Consider the following 19,379-nt stretch of genomic DNA (forward strand, 5'->3'; position numbering starts at 1 on the left):
TACTAGAGTGGGTTGCCATTTCCTTCTCCAGGGGATCTTCCTGACCCAGGAATAGAATGCAGGTCTCTTGAGTCTTAGGCACTGGCAGGCAGATTCTTTAACAGTAGTGCCACCTGGGAAGCCCACAACTCTGGGTACAGCCAAATAAATAATTAAAAAAATAATAATCAGCAGTATCAGCTTATAAAAGGAAGGGAAGCAATCAGAAGCATAAATGCCACCTAAGCAGGTTTTGGGACTATATGTGGATAAGCCCGTAAGTGGAAGTATTTCCAAACTTGTAATCAGAGAAAGGACTTGGCCTTTGGTGAAAGATGAAGTAGAGAATATTAGAATAAGCCGGGGCACATTGTGATATACAAGGTATCTAAGATGTTAGTTTCATCTTATGGTCTCTTCCCTGTGCAGGGTACTTACCAGCAGCTTTAGAATAGAGGCAGAGACAATGTGTCCTTGTTTTGTAGAACACTCTTTCACAGAGAGCTCCTAGCAGAGGCTGGTACAGAGAGTGAGCAACTATTGCTGCCAAAGGGATTATCAGAAACTGGACATGACTTTGTGTGTGGAGTCTACTCCCCCTTCCCCAAAGATTCTGGAAAGCAATGAATAAACAAGAGTGGCTCTGAACAGACAATTCAAGTAAAGAAAGAGGAAACATCAGGTCTTAGACATTAAATTTATCAACAAAATCTCAAATAGAAAAGATTATCACAACCCTAGGAAAATCCCTCTTTGTTTCCTGATCTATAATATTGCAGATGAGGGGGGGAAAAAAGAAAAAGCTTAAGGTATTTGATCTCTTTTGCTGAAAACCACTCCCACTGGTAGAACTGGCATCTTATTACATTTCCTGCCTGGTAAAACACAGACTTGACTACACCATAATATCTAATCCTCAGATTTATTAACTTTGAAATAGACACAATATCATAAGATTACTGAAGAAAAATAATTATATTTAGGGAAATAAAAATGCTTATGCTTTGGAAATAAAAATGCATATTAAGTGATAATTGTCTTAGGTTAGGGGTCCCCAAATTTGACACTGAGTCAAGGTGTTATGAGTTGAAGTATGTGCCTTACAAAAGATGTTATAATTCTTATCCCCAGTATGTAGAAATGTGACTTTATTTGGGCATAGGATCTTTACAGATGTTACCAAGTTGTGATAATGTCATGAAACTGGGTCCTTGATCCAATATAACTAGTGTTCTTACATGAGGGGAAGATGGCCACATGAAGACACAGAGACAGGGGAGAATGCTATGTAAAGATGGAGGCAGAGATAGGAGAGATGCATTTACAAACCAGAGAATGCCATGAATTGCCAGCCATCACCAAAAGCTAGGAAAGAAGCATGAAACAGACTTCTCAGAGGCCTGAAGAGGAACCAACTGAATCAACACCTTTATTGTATTTCCAACTTCTGGCCTCCAGAACTGTGAGAATAAATTTTTTTGTTATAAGCCACACAGTTTATGGTACTTTGTTATAGCAACTCCAAGAAACTCATACAGAAGGATTTGAGAGTATGTGGTTTGTATTGAAGGAGAGACCTGGAACCACTGATGAAAGAATAAGCAAGCGAGACTGAGAAGAGAAAGTCAGTAACAGAGCAGGCTGATGGGTGGGTAACCCTAAAGGTAGGGCTCAACTCTGCCGCAGACTCCTGGAGACAACAGAAGACGCCTCAGAGTTGTTCTGCTTTTGAGAAGTGAGGACATTGGTGTACTTATGGGTATAAATATTGGTATATTAGTGTTCTGTGGTCACTGTGACAATCACCACAAATTTGGTAGCTGAAAACAATGAAAACTTATTCTCTCACAGGTCTAGAGGCCAAAAGTTCGAAATCAGTATCCTTGGAATCATGCAGTCAGCAGGGCCATCCTGCCTCCAGAGGCTCCACGGGAGAGTCTGCTCCTTGCCTCTTCCTGCTTCTGGTGGCTGCTGGCTCTCCTTGACTTGTGGTTACATCACTGCACTGTCTGCTTCTGTGGCCACAAGGTCTCCTCCTCTTCCATCTGCGTGAAATCCCCCTCTGCCTAGTTTCCCTAAGAATACATGTGATTGCATTTAGGGCCTACCTGGACAGTCCAGAATCATCTCCCTATCTCAAGATCCTTAATCATACCTTTGGCTCTAAAACACAAAATTCACCAGTTTCAGGGCCTGATATCTTCAGAGGATATTCTTCAGCCTACCACACTTGGCATATGTATTTATCCTTCAGTTTTCAAGTGTCATTGGTTGAAGACTGCTCTCAGGGTCCTTGGTGCTTCTTGACTGCCCTGGAGGGGTTCAGAAAAACTCCTCAGGTTAAAAGTTGCATGTATTGAGTGGGAAGTGCTGAGAGGAGGTCAATGGGATGACAGTATCTGCTACACTATTATTTTTTGTTATTTAGATTTTTGGGTTAACAATTTTAAATTGAATAATTAATCATTAGTTATAATTATTAGCTATTTTAGCCTAATTTCCTGATGACCCACAATATAAATTATTTGCTCTGTGTGACCTTGCTTAAAAAATTTTTTTTAAACAAGAGTAAACAATGTTTTTAATGATAAAAATAATCTTCAGTACAGTTAAGTTTTATATACCACATGTGTGCACAGGGACATTCAGTCCATATAGAATCTATTAAGTGGAGTCATAAAGAAACATCTCTCGAGAGGCAGACATTTCACTTTACCTGCTGTACACAGTGAGTCCAATCATTACCTCTTCATATAGGTGTCACAGACATAAGGTTTAGGAATCTCTGTGCATTAGGTAGATGGATGAGATCACACCAGAAGAGCAAGCAGAACAAAAAGAGAAGTAGAAAGGTGGGTCAGGAGTGGGACCCTGAGAGTAACCTACACTGAAGAGGCAGGAGGACGAAGGAATGAAGGTAGGAGGAGAAGCTGGTAAAGAGGCTGTTAAGGGAGCCAAGAGAGTCAAAATTCTAATGTGAGAAAGGAAAACTGCAGCAGAGAGATCTAGTGAGGTTAAAAAAGAAATAATGTAATTCAGTGAACACTTAAAAAATTTCACATTACTTGGAGATTCTTGGTGATCTTATTGAGAGCAGTTACAGTAGAATATTATGGGCAGGATCTCAAAAGGGTTCACAGGAACCTCTGGGTACAATCCCTGTGAAGTTAGTATGGGGTAGCCCAGTGACCCCTCTTAGTCCAGGTATTCAGGAAAGCTATGGAAGATCCAAGAGGATCCAGCCCAAACTGAGCTTAGTGTGGATTGAGTGAATGGGAATGACACGAAGCTGGGGGTGACGTAACTGAGAAACCAGATTACGTTAGTAGGAATCATGTAAACTTCTATTTGTTAAGTTTGTGTTTAAATGACAGATTGCTCAAAATCAAGATGGGAAAGATTAGCTTGGCAACAAGTGCTTAAAAATGATCCAAAGAGTTTTAGTTGATTATAAACTTAAAATGGGCCAAGAGTATGACCTAATTCTTAAAAAAGCTAGCACAGGCTTGGGCTGTGATAACAGAGAAGATGAAGTGGAGATACCAAGAGAATTATAGTTTTTTTCTTTTTCTTTCCTTTTTTTTTGAAGTAAAGACAACCAGACAATGAGGGAAATAAAACAGCAATTAAAAGGAGAAGTCATCAGGGCAAAAATGAAGGATGGAAGAGATTTGCATATATTAATCAGCCAAGGGGAAAGATGCACTAGGGAGGGAAATAGAGAGCAGGGATAGTGATACATGGCGTGTGATGAAGCTGGGAGAAGTTCATTTTGAACTGAAATGGAGATGCCTCATTCTTGGAGAGACTGGACAAGAGGCTAAAAGGACGGGAGTGACCACAGATAAATCATTACGTTTGAGAAGGAATTCAGACTCTTGGGAAGAGCACAGGCTAATGTTTTCAATTTGTTTGATGAAGTAATACTCCAGTAGGACAGGTTCTGCTGTCTCTAAGAATGTGTGTAAAGGAGAGCAGTGGGGAAATTGAGGAAGTTGGAAGAGAGGGAAAGAAGAGTTCTGGATAGAATGGGATTCTTGGCTCTAAAGTGGGATCCAGAAACTGAAAGGTTTCTTCTCAGTCTCTGTAAGACCAGCACCTACAAGGGAGCTCAGATTCTTTGGAGCTTCTACCGGCTTTTCCTCTCTAGGTCAGGACTGCTAGGCCAGACTGTCAGGATGTTCTCAGAATTGCAGACTTTAAAAACAAACACAAGAAAAAAAACTAAAGCAGAATTCTTAAATTTATTCATGAAAAAAAAGTCTTTAAAGACAGTTTGAAAAACACAGTTATTTTTGCAATGCATAAATCTTCCTGTTAAAACTAATGACTTCGGAGGAATTACTAAGGAGACAGTAGAATTTACAGAAAAGTTATAAAAAACTGAAATGCAGATGAATCTCACTGATATAACTGTTTATCAAGCAGTGGTTAAATTAAAGCAAAAAAGGTTTCAAAATAAAACATTAATAATCATAGATTTTTGAGTGTTGGAACTCATGAGAAATCATTAGCCATTCCACAAACTCGCCCAGAGAACCTGTCAAGGGGCAGGTATTTCACAAGTGAAATAAGCTCTTCTCTGTCGCACAAAAATCAGTATTTATAATAGAAGGATGAGACGAGCTATATCGTATAACAAGCTAAACATGAGAAGAGGTACAAAATACAGGAAGATGATTGAAAAACTCAGATCCTCTCGTTCTGAGAAGAGCCCAATTTCCTGAAGAACTGCAAGGAAATTGGGCAGGAGTCAAAAATTCAGAGACCCTTTAGAGAGACCGCTGATTACCCACCTTTGGTGATTCACAGTGCCATGCGCCGCCATGAGCGTGCACTCCGGGGCGCCGTCGGCCCACGGCCGCGAGAGGGCGCACGACAGCCCCTGTCTACGGAAATCCCGCCCCCATTTCCGGCGGTGGAGGATGGGGAGGGGCTAGTGGCAGTTTCCGGCTGGCTCAGTGTTGCTGATTTCGCACGTGTGTTGCGGGTTCGGGATTCCTGGTTTACCACTGTCACTGGCGAATTTGTCTAGCCGGGTACCCTGCACACTTAAGGATGAAGGCCGTAAGTGACCTCAGAAGCCTGGTCCCCGCGGCTTAGGACCCTTTTGGGTCACAGAGTCGCTGCCGATGTATGGGGGCGGCGGCAGTGGCCTAGATTAGGGGCTCCCTGGACTCCCTCCTGGCTCTCCGCGCTGTCAGCTTCCTCTCCCTTAGACCTGGCTCCTTTTTCACCCACTGTGCGCGTTTGGCTTCAGCGGGCCGCAATGACACTAGCACGAAGTCTTGAGTTCATAAGATGTCAGACTTGAAGAGTTTTTCAGGACCATCTTTTGAACCCGTTATTTTACAGACGAGAAACGGTCCTGCTTTCAATAAGTTTATGAGTCTTGGGACCTGAGATAAGTCCTTTTTTTTTTTTTATTCCTAAAGGTAAGTATATAGAAAAGCAAATTGTAATCCACATGCAAGTTCAGTTTTGTTTTCCTTACTTTTAAGGGTCTTTGTCTTGATCTCTTTAAGCTGTAGCTTCATCAGTAATATAACAGCAGTCACTACCTCTAGGCTGTTGGCGGTAATATGTTAGAGCACTTTGTAGACAGTTAAGCGATATGTAAATATCACTTGTTATTGCTACAGACAGCCAACATTTTAATCTTAGTATGCCAAACTACAAGTGTTAAACTAGCCTTGAATAACTGTTTACCAGTAACTCAGTGGTTTTTCACACTTTTTTGAGTCTTAGACCCTTTTGAGCCGCTGTGATTTCTGCTCACTGTAGGAACCTCCCGTTGAATAACTCCTGATCTAGTGCTGTTCTGTAGGATTAATGCCATAGTGTGGCTTTAGCTCTTATATGCAAGACCTGTGACTGTGAGACATTAAAATTGTGGAATTGGCCTAATGAAATAATCAATTCTTTTTAACCTGATTTTAAAAATAAAGTAATTTATTTTTCTGAGTATTCAGTGCCCCTTCTGTTGGTGTTTTCTAGAGAAGAAATAAAAAACAGGTTCCAAGCTTTCGGAAGTTGTTGAAAACTAGTAAAGTCAAACTTGAGAACAAGCTAAAAAACAAACAGTTTAAACAACAAAGCACTCTCAAGAAGTACCGTAAAGAGCAGAGGAAACTGAGGCAAGCTGTAAAAGATGCTGTGTCTAAGAAACCTGTTCCATTGGAGGACCCAAAGGAAAAACAACCAGGTAACTGTGAAAACATTCCTGTGTTCCAGTTTCTATTGATTTGTTCTAAAATATTCTTCATGCAATAACTTTGCTTTTTAGTCATCACTCCTAGGGAAGGATCGTAGTCCTGTGTGTTTCAGTCACTATGAGAAAACATTTTAATGCAGTATTCATGGTGAAAGAGACCCAGCTTCTGCTTTTAGTTTGTTTAGAAAGCAGATCTGAAGATTTTCAGTGCATACTTGGGAAACAAACTCAGAATAACCATGTAAATAACTTTTGGGCATTCCAGTGCTACCACTTTCCCATTTCACTGGCAGTTAGCTAAGGAAAGAGTATTGCTTTTCTCTGATGCATTCTTCACAGTGTTGCCAAGTGTCACTTAGTTTTCTCAACTTCTGGCTTTCTTTTCACTTGAAATGAAATTGAGCTGTAATTGTCAAGGTTATTCTTTTGTCACCCTGTTCAAAACTCCCAAGTACTCAAAACAGTTAAGGAATGTGACCGTTCTGAGTCAGACCCATTTTGCTACAGCAGAACTTGCACTTTCAGAGTATTAATATTTGACTATATCTGACTTTTCTTTCTTCCTGTTTACATCTCATTCTCTTCAGATAGATCAGATCAGATCAGTCGCTTAGTCGTGTCCGACTCTTTGCGACCCCATGAATCGCAGCACACCAGGCCTCCCTGTCCATCACCAACTCCCGGAGTTCACTCAGACTCACGTCCATCGAGTCAGTGATGCCATCCAGCCATCTCATCCTCTGTCGTCCCCTTCTCCTCCTGCCCCCAATCCCTCCCAGCATCAGAGTCTTTTCCAATGAGTCAGGTCTTCGCATGAGGTGGCCAAAGTACTGGAGTTTCACCTTTAGCATCATTACTTCCAAAGAAATCCCAGGGCTGATCTCCTTTAGAATGGACTGGTTGGATCTCCTTGCAGTCCAAGGGACTCTCAAGAGTCTTCTCCAACACCACAGTTCAAAAGCATCAATTCTTCGGCGCTCAGCCTTCTTCACAGTCCAACTCTCACATCCATACATGACCACAGGAAAAACCATAGCCTTGACTAGATGAACCTTTTTGATCCCTTGGCAACCATGCTATTGTGATGTATAAAAGGGCATGGGACTGGAAGTCAGGATGCCTGAGCTTTTCTCAGATTTTGTTTCTTACTAGTGGTGTGGCCTTAGTCTGTCACTTAATCTTCAATTATTTAAGAAAAAAAATACTTCATTTATTTAAAAAAAAAAATAGGCCTTGCTTGAGTTAGATATGTTTAAAGATCTATCTAAATTTCAGAAGAATTAAAAAAGCATGATATGTTAGGTATTATATTTTAAAAATAAAAGCAAAAAATGTCTTTCTTCTTACATGTTGAGCATCTAAATTAAGTCTCTTAGGGAGTTGGGTATAGGTATAATGTTCAAGTGAAAGACCTGGGTTAGAGAGAATAGTTTTGCAAATTATTACTATATAGATGGTAATCAAAGCCTTTGACTTGAGTAAAATCACCATGGAGACTGTGTAACATGAAAATAAGAGAACCCAGAAAATAATTTTAAGAAACGCCAGCATTTAAGAAGTGAGTAGAGAAACCTGTAATGTGGTTTGAGGTGGAGCCAGAGAATTAGGAAGAAAACTTAAATTGTATATGTCTTAGAAATGGAAAGAAACATGTTTCAAGAAAGAAGGAAACTTTTTATGTTCTAACATGAAGTAGTCTATAAATGATGAACAGTCATGTATATTGGAACTTCCACCCACTTGAAATTATAGGTTATCACCAGTTGAGTAAAAAGGAGAAAAATATGTATGTACACATAAACTCATATGTGAACTATCACAGTAAGAATTAAAAAAAAAAAAAAATAGACTTTCCTTTGACCCAGAGATCTCACTGCTAGGAATGTATCCTATGATTATTTGAAAATATTTTCTAAGAGTATATATGCCCAAGCATGTTCGTTGCAACACTGTTAATTTATGGCAATTATTATGGCATATTTGGCAGTATAGCAATTATTATGGTTAATTATGGCAAAAATATGGAAACTATAAGGGGCTTCCTTTATGGCTCAGTTGGTAAAGAATCCGCCTGCAATACAGGAGACCCTGGTTCGATTCCTGGGTCGGAAAGATGTGCTGGAGAAGGGATAGGCTACCCACTCCAGTATTCTTGGGCTTCCCTTGTGGCTCAGCTGGTAAAGAGTCCACCTGCAGTGTGGGAGACCTGGATTCGATCCCTGGGTTGGGAAGATTCCCTGGAGAAGGGAAAGACTACCCACTCCAGTGATCTGGCCTAGAGAATGCCATGGACTGTATAGTCCATGGGGTCCCAAAGAGTTGGACATGACTGAGCAACTTTCACTATGGCAAAAAAAAAATTATTTTGAAAATAATCAAAATGTTCATCAGCAGGGAATTGTTAAATGATATAAAGATATACAATATCATACAGTTGTTGAGACTGAGAGCCATATTCTAGCTATATGATCTACCAGATCTTTGCAGCAGATGACACAATTATCATTGCTTCCTCCTCCAAAAAATTTTTAAGCTGCTGCATATTTTTCTCTTACATGTAAATTTAACGAATTTAGGATGTATTTTAAATTCTTACGCTTGGTGTAAGTGACCTGGCATTTAGAATGCTCTTGGTGTTTAGATTTAAGGGGTCAAAGATGCTAGCATTTTGCCTCACCCATGACAACCAAGTACAGCAAAGAATTGTCCTGCCCAACACGTCAGTAGTGCTCACGTTTAGAAACATTGGGCTAAGGTGGTTGAAAAACATAAGCTTGTCCTATCATAGACACAAAAACACAGGATTCTATGTCTCTAATACTAATTCCTGATTTTTTTTTTTTGTTGTTTGTTGGAATAGGTAAAAGGATTGAGAGGGAAGAGGAAGAAGAGGAGGAAGCCCTTCCTTTAGATATGATGGATGAAGATGACTTACAGTTAATGAAAGATTTAGGACAAAGAGCATCTTTTCTAACGAGAGACATTTCTTCCAGGTAGTACTTCACTTAGATTATAGTCATTCACATCCTTTCAACGTTAAAAACTTGGTTCTGAATTTTACTCAGGTGGGTAGTGCAAGATGCTGCTCATCTCTGAACACTGGAGTTTGTAAACTGTAAACCCTGTTCTGTAAACCTTATTCTGTTTATTTCGTAAATAAAATTAGCTCATAAAAAAATGATTTTATTTAGTATAAATCTTTATTTCTTTTGAGTCTGAATAGTGAAGCAGAGTGAATGGGTGACGTACGCTCTCTGTTTGAGGCAAAACAGTCCCGAGTTCCTTATGGCCACATTACCCATGTCTCAGTCACCGTCACCCTCCCATGCTTAATTGCTCAGTTGTGTCCAACTCTCTGTGACCCCATAGACCACAGCCTGCCAAGCTCCTCTGTTCATAGAATTTTCCAGGCAAGGTTATTGGAATAGGTTGCCATTTCCCATTCCATGTTACCATATCAGGTAGGTATTATTCTATTTCACAGAAAGGAAACTGTTTTCCCATAGTCACAAATAATGGATCTGAAATTTAATACTTAGGTGAAGTCCAAAGTCCATGCTATGTTCTGAAGGTTTGGGGAAAGTAAAACATTTGGCACAATGTCCACATTGGCTCTGTGGAATACTCTTCAAAAAAAAAATCTGTAACTTTACCTTTATTTTGCCGCTAAAGGGAAAACTAAATGTAAGCCATAGTTTTATGGCTTTATATGGTAGGCCATATGATTCATTTACTACACAAATGTCTCTCATGTTCCTGATCTAAGTGCTAATATCTTTATGCCTATTAAAGATTTGGTTAGTGAGTTATTTTTATGTACTTTTAAAATGATAAGTCTCTTAAGTTCTTTTTTTAAAAATATTGAAATTTTTTCCTGCAGTGAGCCTGTTCACGTCAAGAAACGGAAGCATGAGAGTGTTATAGATAAATATGAAAAAATACCAAGAACTCTGCAAACTGCACCAGAGAAGGAACTGATTCACTTACTTCCTATCAAAGATAAAAGTGGTATAATCCCACAGACCAGAGAGAAACCAGGTGAATCTGATCAGCCTGTGTATTAGGTTAAAATTTTGGTCCCTTACTAATATCACGTTCAAAATTTTCTCATTCAAAATTTATTTTACTTTGACTTTTACTCATATCTACAAAACAGGGTAGCTACAGTTAGTCATAGAGCAAAGTTGACAATTCTGACCGGAAATACAAATGCTTATCTCATAGTACAATTATGCGCACTGTACTGTGAGTACAGCTGAAGCTGCAAGGTTAAGATGATTCTTTTCAGAGTGTTTCATTTTTTTGTTTCTAAAATTAGAAACATACTAGTCGTCCGTTTTTAGACTCTTTTTTTTTCATACGTGTATTTTTGTGAAATAAAACACAAAAGTCTGGGACTCAAAGATGTGAAATTATGTGGTTTATCAAAAAAATCTGCCCATAAAGCTACCATCTGGGCAAGAAATACTGCCAGCACTCAGAAACATCCCTTCTGCTCCCCTTAATCACTAATTGTTCTCTCCTAATAAAAGTAACTATTTTCCTGAGTTTTATGATAATCACTTCCCTGGTTTTCCTTGTGGTTTTACAACTTATGTATGTTATCACATTTTTAATATGCATATTTTCCATATAGTTATTGACAGTAACCAAGACGAAGAGGATCAAGAAGAGATGGAACCTGAGGAAGGTAATGGTATGCATCTTTCTAGTTACTAACTGTTAATTGAGAATTACTTTTTTTTTTTACTTAATAGTGAATTAGTTTTAGATACAAGCTGGAATGTGCATTTTGGAGTATTGGTCATTTCAAGGTCATTTTGAACATTTTCCCACAGTTTGAAAATCTCACCTCGTGTAATTTGATTGTTTGTTGCCCTTCCTATGGAAAATTTTATGCACTTATATTTGGTGATGTCTAGGCATGTGTGGAGAGTCTGATAAATTATTACTATTTTGAATTCTTTTTAATCATAATTTAAGGACCTGCCTACAATTAACTATTAACTTTTTAACTAAAAGGATAAAAATGACTCTGGTATAAAATTATTTTGGTTCTTTCTTAGAGCAGTTATACTTTATGTATGTCTGTTTTACATAACTAAATGTGGGTTCTAATAGTTGGACCAGTTCTAATCACAGTTAAACTGAAAGAACATATTTTATGGTTTAAACTATATTGGGTTGGAATTTGTGATAAAACAAGCTAGTTAAATTTTACTTTGTCTTAGCAAACCTTATTAGTGTAAAAGATTACAGGGCAACTATTTTAACTGTTTTGGGTCATTCTTCATAGGCTTATAACAGATTATGCTTGTGTGTTTGGTAAATCTAGTTCCATGTACATTTCTTAAGGTAGATGTATTTTGCATAGAGTTGAAAACAGAGGAGCATGTTTTGTACTTTTTAAAAACTAATTCAGATTGTTCTTTCTCTTAATTTGTATGAATTATTGTGGGTTTATTAGCACAGTGGGCTTCCCTTATAGTTCAGTGGCAAGGAATCCCTACCAATGCAGAAAACGTAAGTTTGATCCCTGGGTCAAAAAAATCCTCTGGAGAAAGGAATGGCTACCTGTTCCAGTATTCTTGCCTGGGAAAGCCCACAGACAGAGGAGCCTGATGGACTGCAGTCCATGGGGTCACAAAGAGTTGAATGGACATGACTTAGTGACTAAACAACAGCAACAGTTAGCATAGTACTTAAGAATAAGAACTCTTAATCAGACTACCTGGATTTAAATCCCATTTCTGCCACATATTTGAGCTTAGGCAAGTTACTTTCTCTTTGCCTCAGTTTATCTATAAAATGAGGCTAATGATAGTATTTGCCTCATGTGATTGATGAGAGATTTATATGTATTAATAGTAATCTTGGCTCATAGCAAGTACTTGGTAAAAGTTAGCTATCATTATGGTTGTTTGTTACTACAAGAAAATTATTTTAATCATTAAGATTCTTGGATACTTGTAAATAAAGAAATGTTTAAGAGGTGAAACCTAATCTATTTCAGAGATAATTGAGAAGCCCATTAAGGAGCTGACATTAGAAGAACATTTAATTGAGAGGAAGAAGAAACTACAGGAGAGGAAAATGCATATTGCAGCCTTAGCATCTGCCATATTATCAGATCCAGAAAGTAATGTAAGTGTAACTAATTTCCTTAGGCTGTTCATATTATGTGGTGTAATAGTCTGATCTTTTAAGATTCTCTTAGCTATAAGCACACATGGAAAGGAAGGACATTAACAAAATGGTAGTAACTGAATTAAAATAAGAGAGTACATAGAACCTTAGCCTAATCCAAATCTGAACTTTGTTTCTTCTGTGATCTTAGAAAAGTTGCTTGAACGTTCTGAGTCTTATTTTTTCATCTCTGAATGAAGATATTGGACTATACTTGATGTATGTAACAATATATTTCAGAAAGTGTTTTCAGGGAAATAAGACACATGTTTTAAGAAAACTCAGCGCCATTTGTGGCAACATGGATGGATCTAGAGATTAGCAGACTGAGTAAATAAAGTCAGAGAAAGACAAATATCATACGATATCACTTATGTGTGGAATCTCAATAAATGATACAGTTATAGAAAACAAAATTACAGTTACCAAAGGGGAAAAGGGTGGGGGAGGGATAAATTAGGAATTTGGGATTCAGATATAGATTATTATAATCTATATATAATATAGATCAGTAACAAAGATCTACTGTATAGCAGAGGGAACTATATTCATTATTTTGTAATAACCTATAATGGAAAAGAATCTGAAAAAGAATACATATATGTTTGTATGGGTATAACTGAATCACTTTGCTGTACAACTGAAACATTGTAAATCAACTGTATTTCAATTTAAAAAAAGGTAGCATCATTAAAAGAAAACTCAATAAAAAAAGAATTTCTAAAAATAGATTAATGTAAACTTTTTAAAGTATATTTTTTCTAACTGCTTTTTTAACAAAAATTTGATGAACTTACAACTTTAGTGATTTATGTGTTGTTAACGTGAGCAGTGTCTGGAGCTGTGTGTGGCTGGACTAGACTGTGAGCCGTTGTGTGAATTCCACTTATTGTGCCAGATGTGTGGTGGTTTTCTTTTGTTCATAATTACCTTGCCATTTCTCTAGCCTTATATGTTCTTTCTTTAACAGATTAAAAAATTGAAAGAATTACGTTCTATGCTGATGGAGCAGGATCCTGATGTGGCTGTTACTGTTCGAAAGCTGGTGATAGTTTCTTTGATGGAGTTATTTAAAGACATTACTCCTTCATATAAAATACGACCCCTAACAGAGGCAGAAAAATCCACCAAGGTAATGCTGGATATAACTGCTACACAAGCTGAAAACTTTGCTTTGCTAGAGACAGGAAAAGGGCTTCCCTGATAGCTCAGTAGTAAAGAATCTGCCGACAATGGAGGAGATGTGGGTTCAATCCCTGGGTCGAGAAGATCCCCTGGAGGAGAAAATGGCAACTCCCTCTAGTATTCTTGCTGGAAAACCCCATGGACAGAGAAGCCTGGCAGGCTATAGTCCATAGGATCACAAAGAGTCAGACACGACTTTATAGCAACTGAGCATGCAGAGGTGGGAGAAATAGTGGGGGTACTCATATTTTGTGCTAATTTAAAAATGGATTTTAATATTTTGATTTAAGAAAATGATCTTTTTGGTCTCTTTAGATTCGCAAAGAAACCCAGAAATTAAGAGAATTTGAAGAAGGCCTGGTTAGCCAATACAAATTTTATTTGGAAAATCTGGAGCAAATGATTAAAGGTATATTAAAAGTATCCTAAGAGTGTGTAGCACACTGAGCTCTCATCAGGAAGGGGAATTCTGTATTCTGTCCTGTGTGTTGAGTCAGTGTAGTGTATGATGAGGGACAGAGTCTATAGTCAGACTTCCTGAGTTCAAGTTCTGGTTCACCTCTTAGTACCTGTGATAGGCAAAGGACTTAACCTCTCTGTGCTGCAGTTTTTCTGTCTATAAAATGGGAATAAGAATAGTTAAAGTACTATTCTTTAATAGTATTTTGATGCTTTTCTTTAATAGGAACAATCCAGTCTCATTGAATTGTTGTGAGGAGTGAATTAATTTATAGGTATGAAGTAGGACTATAGTGCCTGTACTAGATACTGTGCATTATCAGCTATCAGTATTAGTATTATCATTGCTGCAGTCCTGTACCTAGTAAATAGTTGTATGTTTCTTGAATTTATGAATGGTTAGAATTTATTCTACTGTTTTTTATTTGGAAGGAGTGGTCAGGGGAGAAAGATAATGTGATTGGACGTAATGAGTGCCGTGAAAATGGACTTAACATTTGCTTTCTCTTCGTTCAGAGGAGAAAGGGCATAGGAATCATTCTGACATGAATGGGGAAGAGATTCTTGCCAAGGCAAGGAGCTTTCATCTGACTCAGTTGGGCTCCTTTACTCAGTGCTGGGTCTAAGGATCACCCAGCTGCCATCTCAGCTGCAACAGATCTGAATCTGTTGGCCCAGTAAGGACGTGGAATGGGGTGGGTGGCATGGATATTGCTTCTGTGCTCTGTCATCTCAGCTGGAACCTAGATACTAGCATTTATTTATCTATCATAATGTCAAGATTCTTCCCTGTTGTAGTGTGTGTCAATATTTTCCTCCCTTTTAAGGCTGAATAATATCCAATTGTATGTACACACTACATTTTGTTTATCCATTCATTTATCCATTATGAAGTCTTGTCAGTTTTAAGTAAATAGAAAATATTGTTCTTAATTATGGTGAATGCAGTCTGTTTGAGGAAAAATCACATTTATGAGAAGCAAGTTCAAAACAAAGGCACTTGGGGAATTCCCTGGTGGTCCAGTGGTTAGGAATCTATACTTCCTCTGCTGGGGGCACGGGTTCGATTCCTGGTAGGGGAACTAAGTTGCTGTATGCTTTGTGGCACAGCCAAAAAACTAATTAATTAATTAAAATTTAAAAAGTCACTGTCTTTCTCATCTCTGGCTGTGTATGATGAAGAGGGAGGTGTTGAACCTACTTTAGAAAAAAATTGGCATATTTTCGTATATTCAAGTATCTTATATTCAAGATACTGTGTTACAGTACATTACAGAGTGTGTGTGTAGATATTTCTAGAAAAAAGGTACTGTGAATCATCAGTTATTATGAAGAAGTTAAACCTCTTGTGGACCTCTTGGGTAAAGATACCACAATGAGCATTAGCACTAAGCCCAGGGAAATGATGTAAGATCTAAGATCCTTGTAATTGTGGGGAGAGTCAGAAGATGAATGATGGTAGGTAAATGTTAGTGATAACATTTGTACTTGTGTCTTAAGCGTAGACAACTCTTATTTAAGAATTCAGATGATATGTTGATTTTTCATATGATTGCCTGTTGGTGTAAAATAAGCTAATTAATTGAAATTTTAACCAGTGAGTGAAGTAACTCCAGTTATCTTTTGTTAGACTGGAAGCAAAGGAAGCTGAAGAAAAGCAATGTGGTTTCCTTAAAGGCCTACAAGGGCCTGGCAGAGGTGGCTGTGAAGAGCCTGTGTGAGCTGTTGGTGGCCCTGCCTCATTTCAACTTTCACAACAACATCATTGTGTTGATCGTCCCTCTCATGAATGACATGTCAAAATTGGTGGGTTGCTTTTGCTGCTTTTCCTTAACAGAAAATCCAAGACCATGTGATTATTGTTTTCCTCTCTCTCAAAATTGTTTTGGAGCTCTTATTTATTGCTAAAATGGGGTCCATTAAATACTGTCTCTTCAAGAAAATTGTTTGAAAATAAATTTGTTGCAGCGATTCTGAGTAGCAGCTGGTTTTACCCTCTGGGGAACATCAGGCTTGTGTCTGTACACATTTGGTTGTCACGACTGTGGTGGTGGGAGGAGGGGATTGTTGCCGCTGGATCTGGTGGATAAAGGTCAGAGAGGCTTCTAAACAATATATAGGACGGGCCCCCACAACAAAGAATCACCTGGCCCAAAATGTCAGTACCGATGCAGTTGAAAAACACTGGTTTAGTGTAACATTTTATTTTTCAGATATCTGAAATGTGTTGTGAAGCAGTGAAGAAACTGTTTAAACAAGATAAATTAGGCCAAGCTTCCCTGGGTGTAATTAAAGTGATATCTGGTTATGTGAAGGGCAGAAATTATGAAGTTAGGCCAGAGGTAAGCCTTTCTTTTCTCACCTCGCATTGTGTTTGTTTTTAAAGTACAAAGTTAATTTTCAGTTGTTATGAAGCATTTATTTTTTGTAGAAGTGTATAAACTATAAAGTGAAAGTACTCCCCCAAAGTAACCAGTCATAACAATTTGGCGTGTATCCTTCTATCATAGACATTTATGTATAGAGACATGTTGTGTTTATATTTTAAAGTAAAAAATGGGTTTATACAATGGAAACTATTCTGGAGTTTTTATGGATTGTGGATTTATGTAAAGGGCTATCCCATTCTTTTGAACATCTGCCTTAGTATTCTGTTAGGTGAATATGTAGTCCCTACTTGAGGGGCGGCTGAGTTGTTTCTAGATTTTTGCTATTACAGTCAGCATAGAAAAGAACATCTTGGCCATGTTATTTTTTCACACTTGTGTGAATATTCTGTGAGTTAAATTTCTTAAGTGTTGATACTGTGTCCAACAGTATACACATTTAAATATTTGAAAGAGAAAATCAAATTGTCCTCCAAAAACATTTGAACACTTGTGTTCGCACCAGTGATGAGTGTCATTTCCCTACAACCTACCCAATGTTGAGTATTTTCACTCTTTAATCTTTGTTAGCCTGGTGGGTAAAAAAATTGTATATTAATAGGTGGTTTATTTTGTTTACACATTGTTCTTAGTAAGGTTTTGCTTCCTTTCGTGCATTTATTAGTCATTTGAATGTTTTACCTGTTTGTATTGTTTGCCAGTTTTTTCCCTCAGGTATTTGTCTTTCTTAATGATATGTTAATAGTTTTTAAAATACTCATTTATGTCAATAAAAACTATGTACTAGGCGCTATTCTGGGTCCTAGGGATAAAGTAGTGAACAAAAGAAACAAAAGGTCCATGTTTGTTGAGCTTACATTACATAGTAAGCACGTTAAATCTTTGCTATATAAATTGCAAATATTTGTTGCTGTCTTTTAATCTTGGATTGTGGTCTTTTTGCTTCATAGAAGTTTTGCATTTTAATTATTTTATGGAATTGATTTTTTTTTTTTTTTGTATTCAAGAATATGAAGTATCTTACCTTGATGTTCTTAAGTGAAGTTTTATGGTTTTCTTCTTTTGGGCCTTAGATGTCTTTGTTAATTTAATTTTTTACTGTTTTATAACTTTAAAGTCTTCCTTTGTCATCAAAGCCTTTTCATCCCCTGAAGCTGATCATTTTTGCTGAACTGCTAAAATTACAAATACTGAGCTTAAATATTACTCAGAATATTAGAGTAAGCAGATAATAGGGCTTGAACACAAAACTGGATGTGAGGAAACACTTTTATCGATGCTAGAGTATAAACTGCTTCCTTTACTTTCTTGGTATTTGTTTGTTTTGTATATTTATAGTTTTTACAGTGATTTTTTTTTTAAGGTGTACAATGTGATGATTTAATGTATGTATACATTGTGAAATGATTACCACAGTCAGGTTAACACAGCCGTTACCTCTCATAATTACCCGTTTTTCTGTAGTGAGACGATTTAAGACCTATCCTCTTAGCAAATTTCAAGTGTATAATGGAATATTATTAACGGTAGTCACCATGCTGTACATTGGATACCAGAACCTATTCACCTCATAACTGAAAGTTTTGTATCCTTTGACCAGTTTCCTTATTTCCTCCACTCCCTGGCAACCACCATTCTATTCTCCGTTTCTATGTGTACCACTTCTTGAGATCATACAGTATTGGTCTTTCTGTGTCTGGCTTATTTCTCTTGGCATAATGTCCTCCAGGCTCATCCATGTTATCACAGTTTGCTTTATTCATTCATCTGTCCAGCAGACATGTAGATTGTTTCCATATCTTGTCTTCTGTGAACAGTGCTGCCATGAACATGGGTGTGCAGGTATCTCTTTGAGATACTGATTTCATTTCTTTTGGATATATATCTAGAAGAGGGATTGCTGGATCATATGATAATTGTAGTTTGCACTTTCTTGAGGAGGCTCCATACTGTTCCAACATGGCTGTATGAGTTTACATTCCCACCGACAGTGTCCAAGGGTTTCCTCTTCTTCCAAGTGCACTGTGTGCCTGCTTGGGTGCTTAGTTGCTCAGTCGTGTCTGACTTCTTTGCAACCCTATGGACTGTATCCTGCCAGGGTCCTCTGTCCATGGGATTCTCCAGGCAAGAATACTGGAATGGGTTGCCAGTCTTTTCTCCAGGCGAATCTTCCTGACCCAGGAATCAAACCCAGATCTCTTGCATTGCAGGTGGATTCTTTACCGGCTGAGCCACCATAGCCTTTCTGACAGATGTGAGCTGGTATCTCACTGCCGTGTTTATTTTCATTTCTATGATGATTATGCTGTTGAGCATCTTTTCATTTGTCTGTTGGTCATTTGTTGTTCGTTGTCTTTGGAAAACATACGTATTTAGGTTCTTTGTTCTTTTTTAAGTCAGGTTATTTGTTTTTTTTTCTGTGAGTTGTTTGAGTTCCTTAGTATTTTGAATATTACCCCTTACCAGATACATGATTTGCAAATATTTTCCCCCATTCTGCAGGCTGCCATTGCATCTTATCAGTGCCTTTGCATGTGAAAGGTTTTCAGTTTCATATAGTCTCACTTGTTTGCTTTGCTTTTGTTGCCTGTGCTTTTGGTGTTATATCTAAAAAGTTAATGCTCAGACCAGTGTCAAGGAGCTTTGGCCCTGCGTTTTCTTTTATAGGGGTTTTATGGTTTGGGGTCTTTAATCCATTTTGAATTAACGTTTATGACTGGTAGGATAAGGGTCCACTCTCAGTTCTATGTATGGATATCCAGTTTTCCCAACACCAATTTTTGTAGACTGTCCTTTTCCTGTTGTGCATTCTTGGTTCCTTTACCAAAGATTAGTAAGGGACCATGCACTGCTTTCTTTGATTTGGAGTTATTTATTTTGGGAGGGGGCTTCCCTGGTGGCTTAGCAGGTAAAGAATCCACTTGCGGTGCAGGAGACACTGGTTCAATCCTTGGGTTGGGAAGATACCC

At 37.9% G+C, this 19,379-nt stretch overlaps 1 protein-coding gene and 1 long non-coding RNA gene across 5 annotated transcripts in view; one reads left to right on the top strand and one right to left on the bottom strand.

Moving 5' to 3' along the window:
• LOC138985835 (uncharacterized) lies at positions 1-4,912 on the bottom strand. 3 transcript variants are annotated; one of them, XR_011462794.1, is made up of 4 exons: positions 4,776-4,912; positions 4,083-4,176; positions 2,696-2,764; positions 1-2,291 (listed from the first exon to the last, which is right to left on the bottom strand). It is a non-coding gene; the product is annotated as an uncharacterized lncRNA (long non-coding RNA). The 3 variants fall into 3 exon arrangements; XR_011462795.1 differs by lacking the exons at positions 2,696-2,764; positions 4,083-4,176 and having other exon boundaries at positions 1-2,054; positions 2,135-2,291; positions 4,776-4,875; XR_011462797.1 differs by lacking the exon at positions 2,696-2,764 and having other exon boundaries at positions 4,776-4,849.
• NOC3L (NOC3 like DNA replication regulator) overlaps positions 4,904-19,379 on the top strand; it is a 25,772-nt gene continuing 11,296 nt past the window's right edge. Inside the window, exons 1-10 of one of the 2 annotated variants that reach the window (XM_070363816.1) lie at positions 4,904-5,046; positions 5,977-6,184; positions 9,054-9,186; positions 10,074-10,231; positions 10,830-10,889; positions 12,207-12,337; positions 13,350-13,511; positions 13,880-13,973; positions 15,654-15,829; positions 16,237-16,365. In XM_070363816.1, coding sequence (XP_070219917.1) covers positions 5,038-5,046; positions 5,977-6,184; positions 9,054-9,186; positions 10,074-10,231; positions 10,830-10,889; positions 12,207-12,337; positions 13,350-13,511; positions 13,880-13,973; positions 15,654-15,829; positions 16,237-16,365 — 1,260 coding nt within the window. In that variant the 5' untranslated portion in view covers positions 4,904-5,037. The remainder of the gene's footprint in view (positions 5,047-5,976; positions 6,185-9,053; positions 9,187-10,073; positions 10,232-10,829; positions 10,890-12,206; positions 12,338-13,349; positions 13,512-13,879; positions 13,974-15,653; positions 15,830-16,236; positions 16,366-19,379) is intronic. The other variant, XM_070363817.1, reaches the window with a different exon arrangement.

This window comes from Bos mutus, chromosome 26 (genome assembly GCF_027580195.1).
Source record: "Bos mutus isolate GX-2022 chromosome 26, NWIPB_WYAK_1.1, whole genome shotgun sequence".
Taxonomy (NCBI): domain Eukaryota; kingdom Metazoa; phylum Chordata; class Mammalia; order Artiodactyla; family Bovidae; genus Bos; species Bos mutus.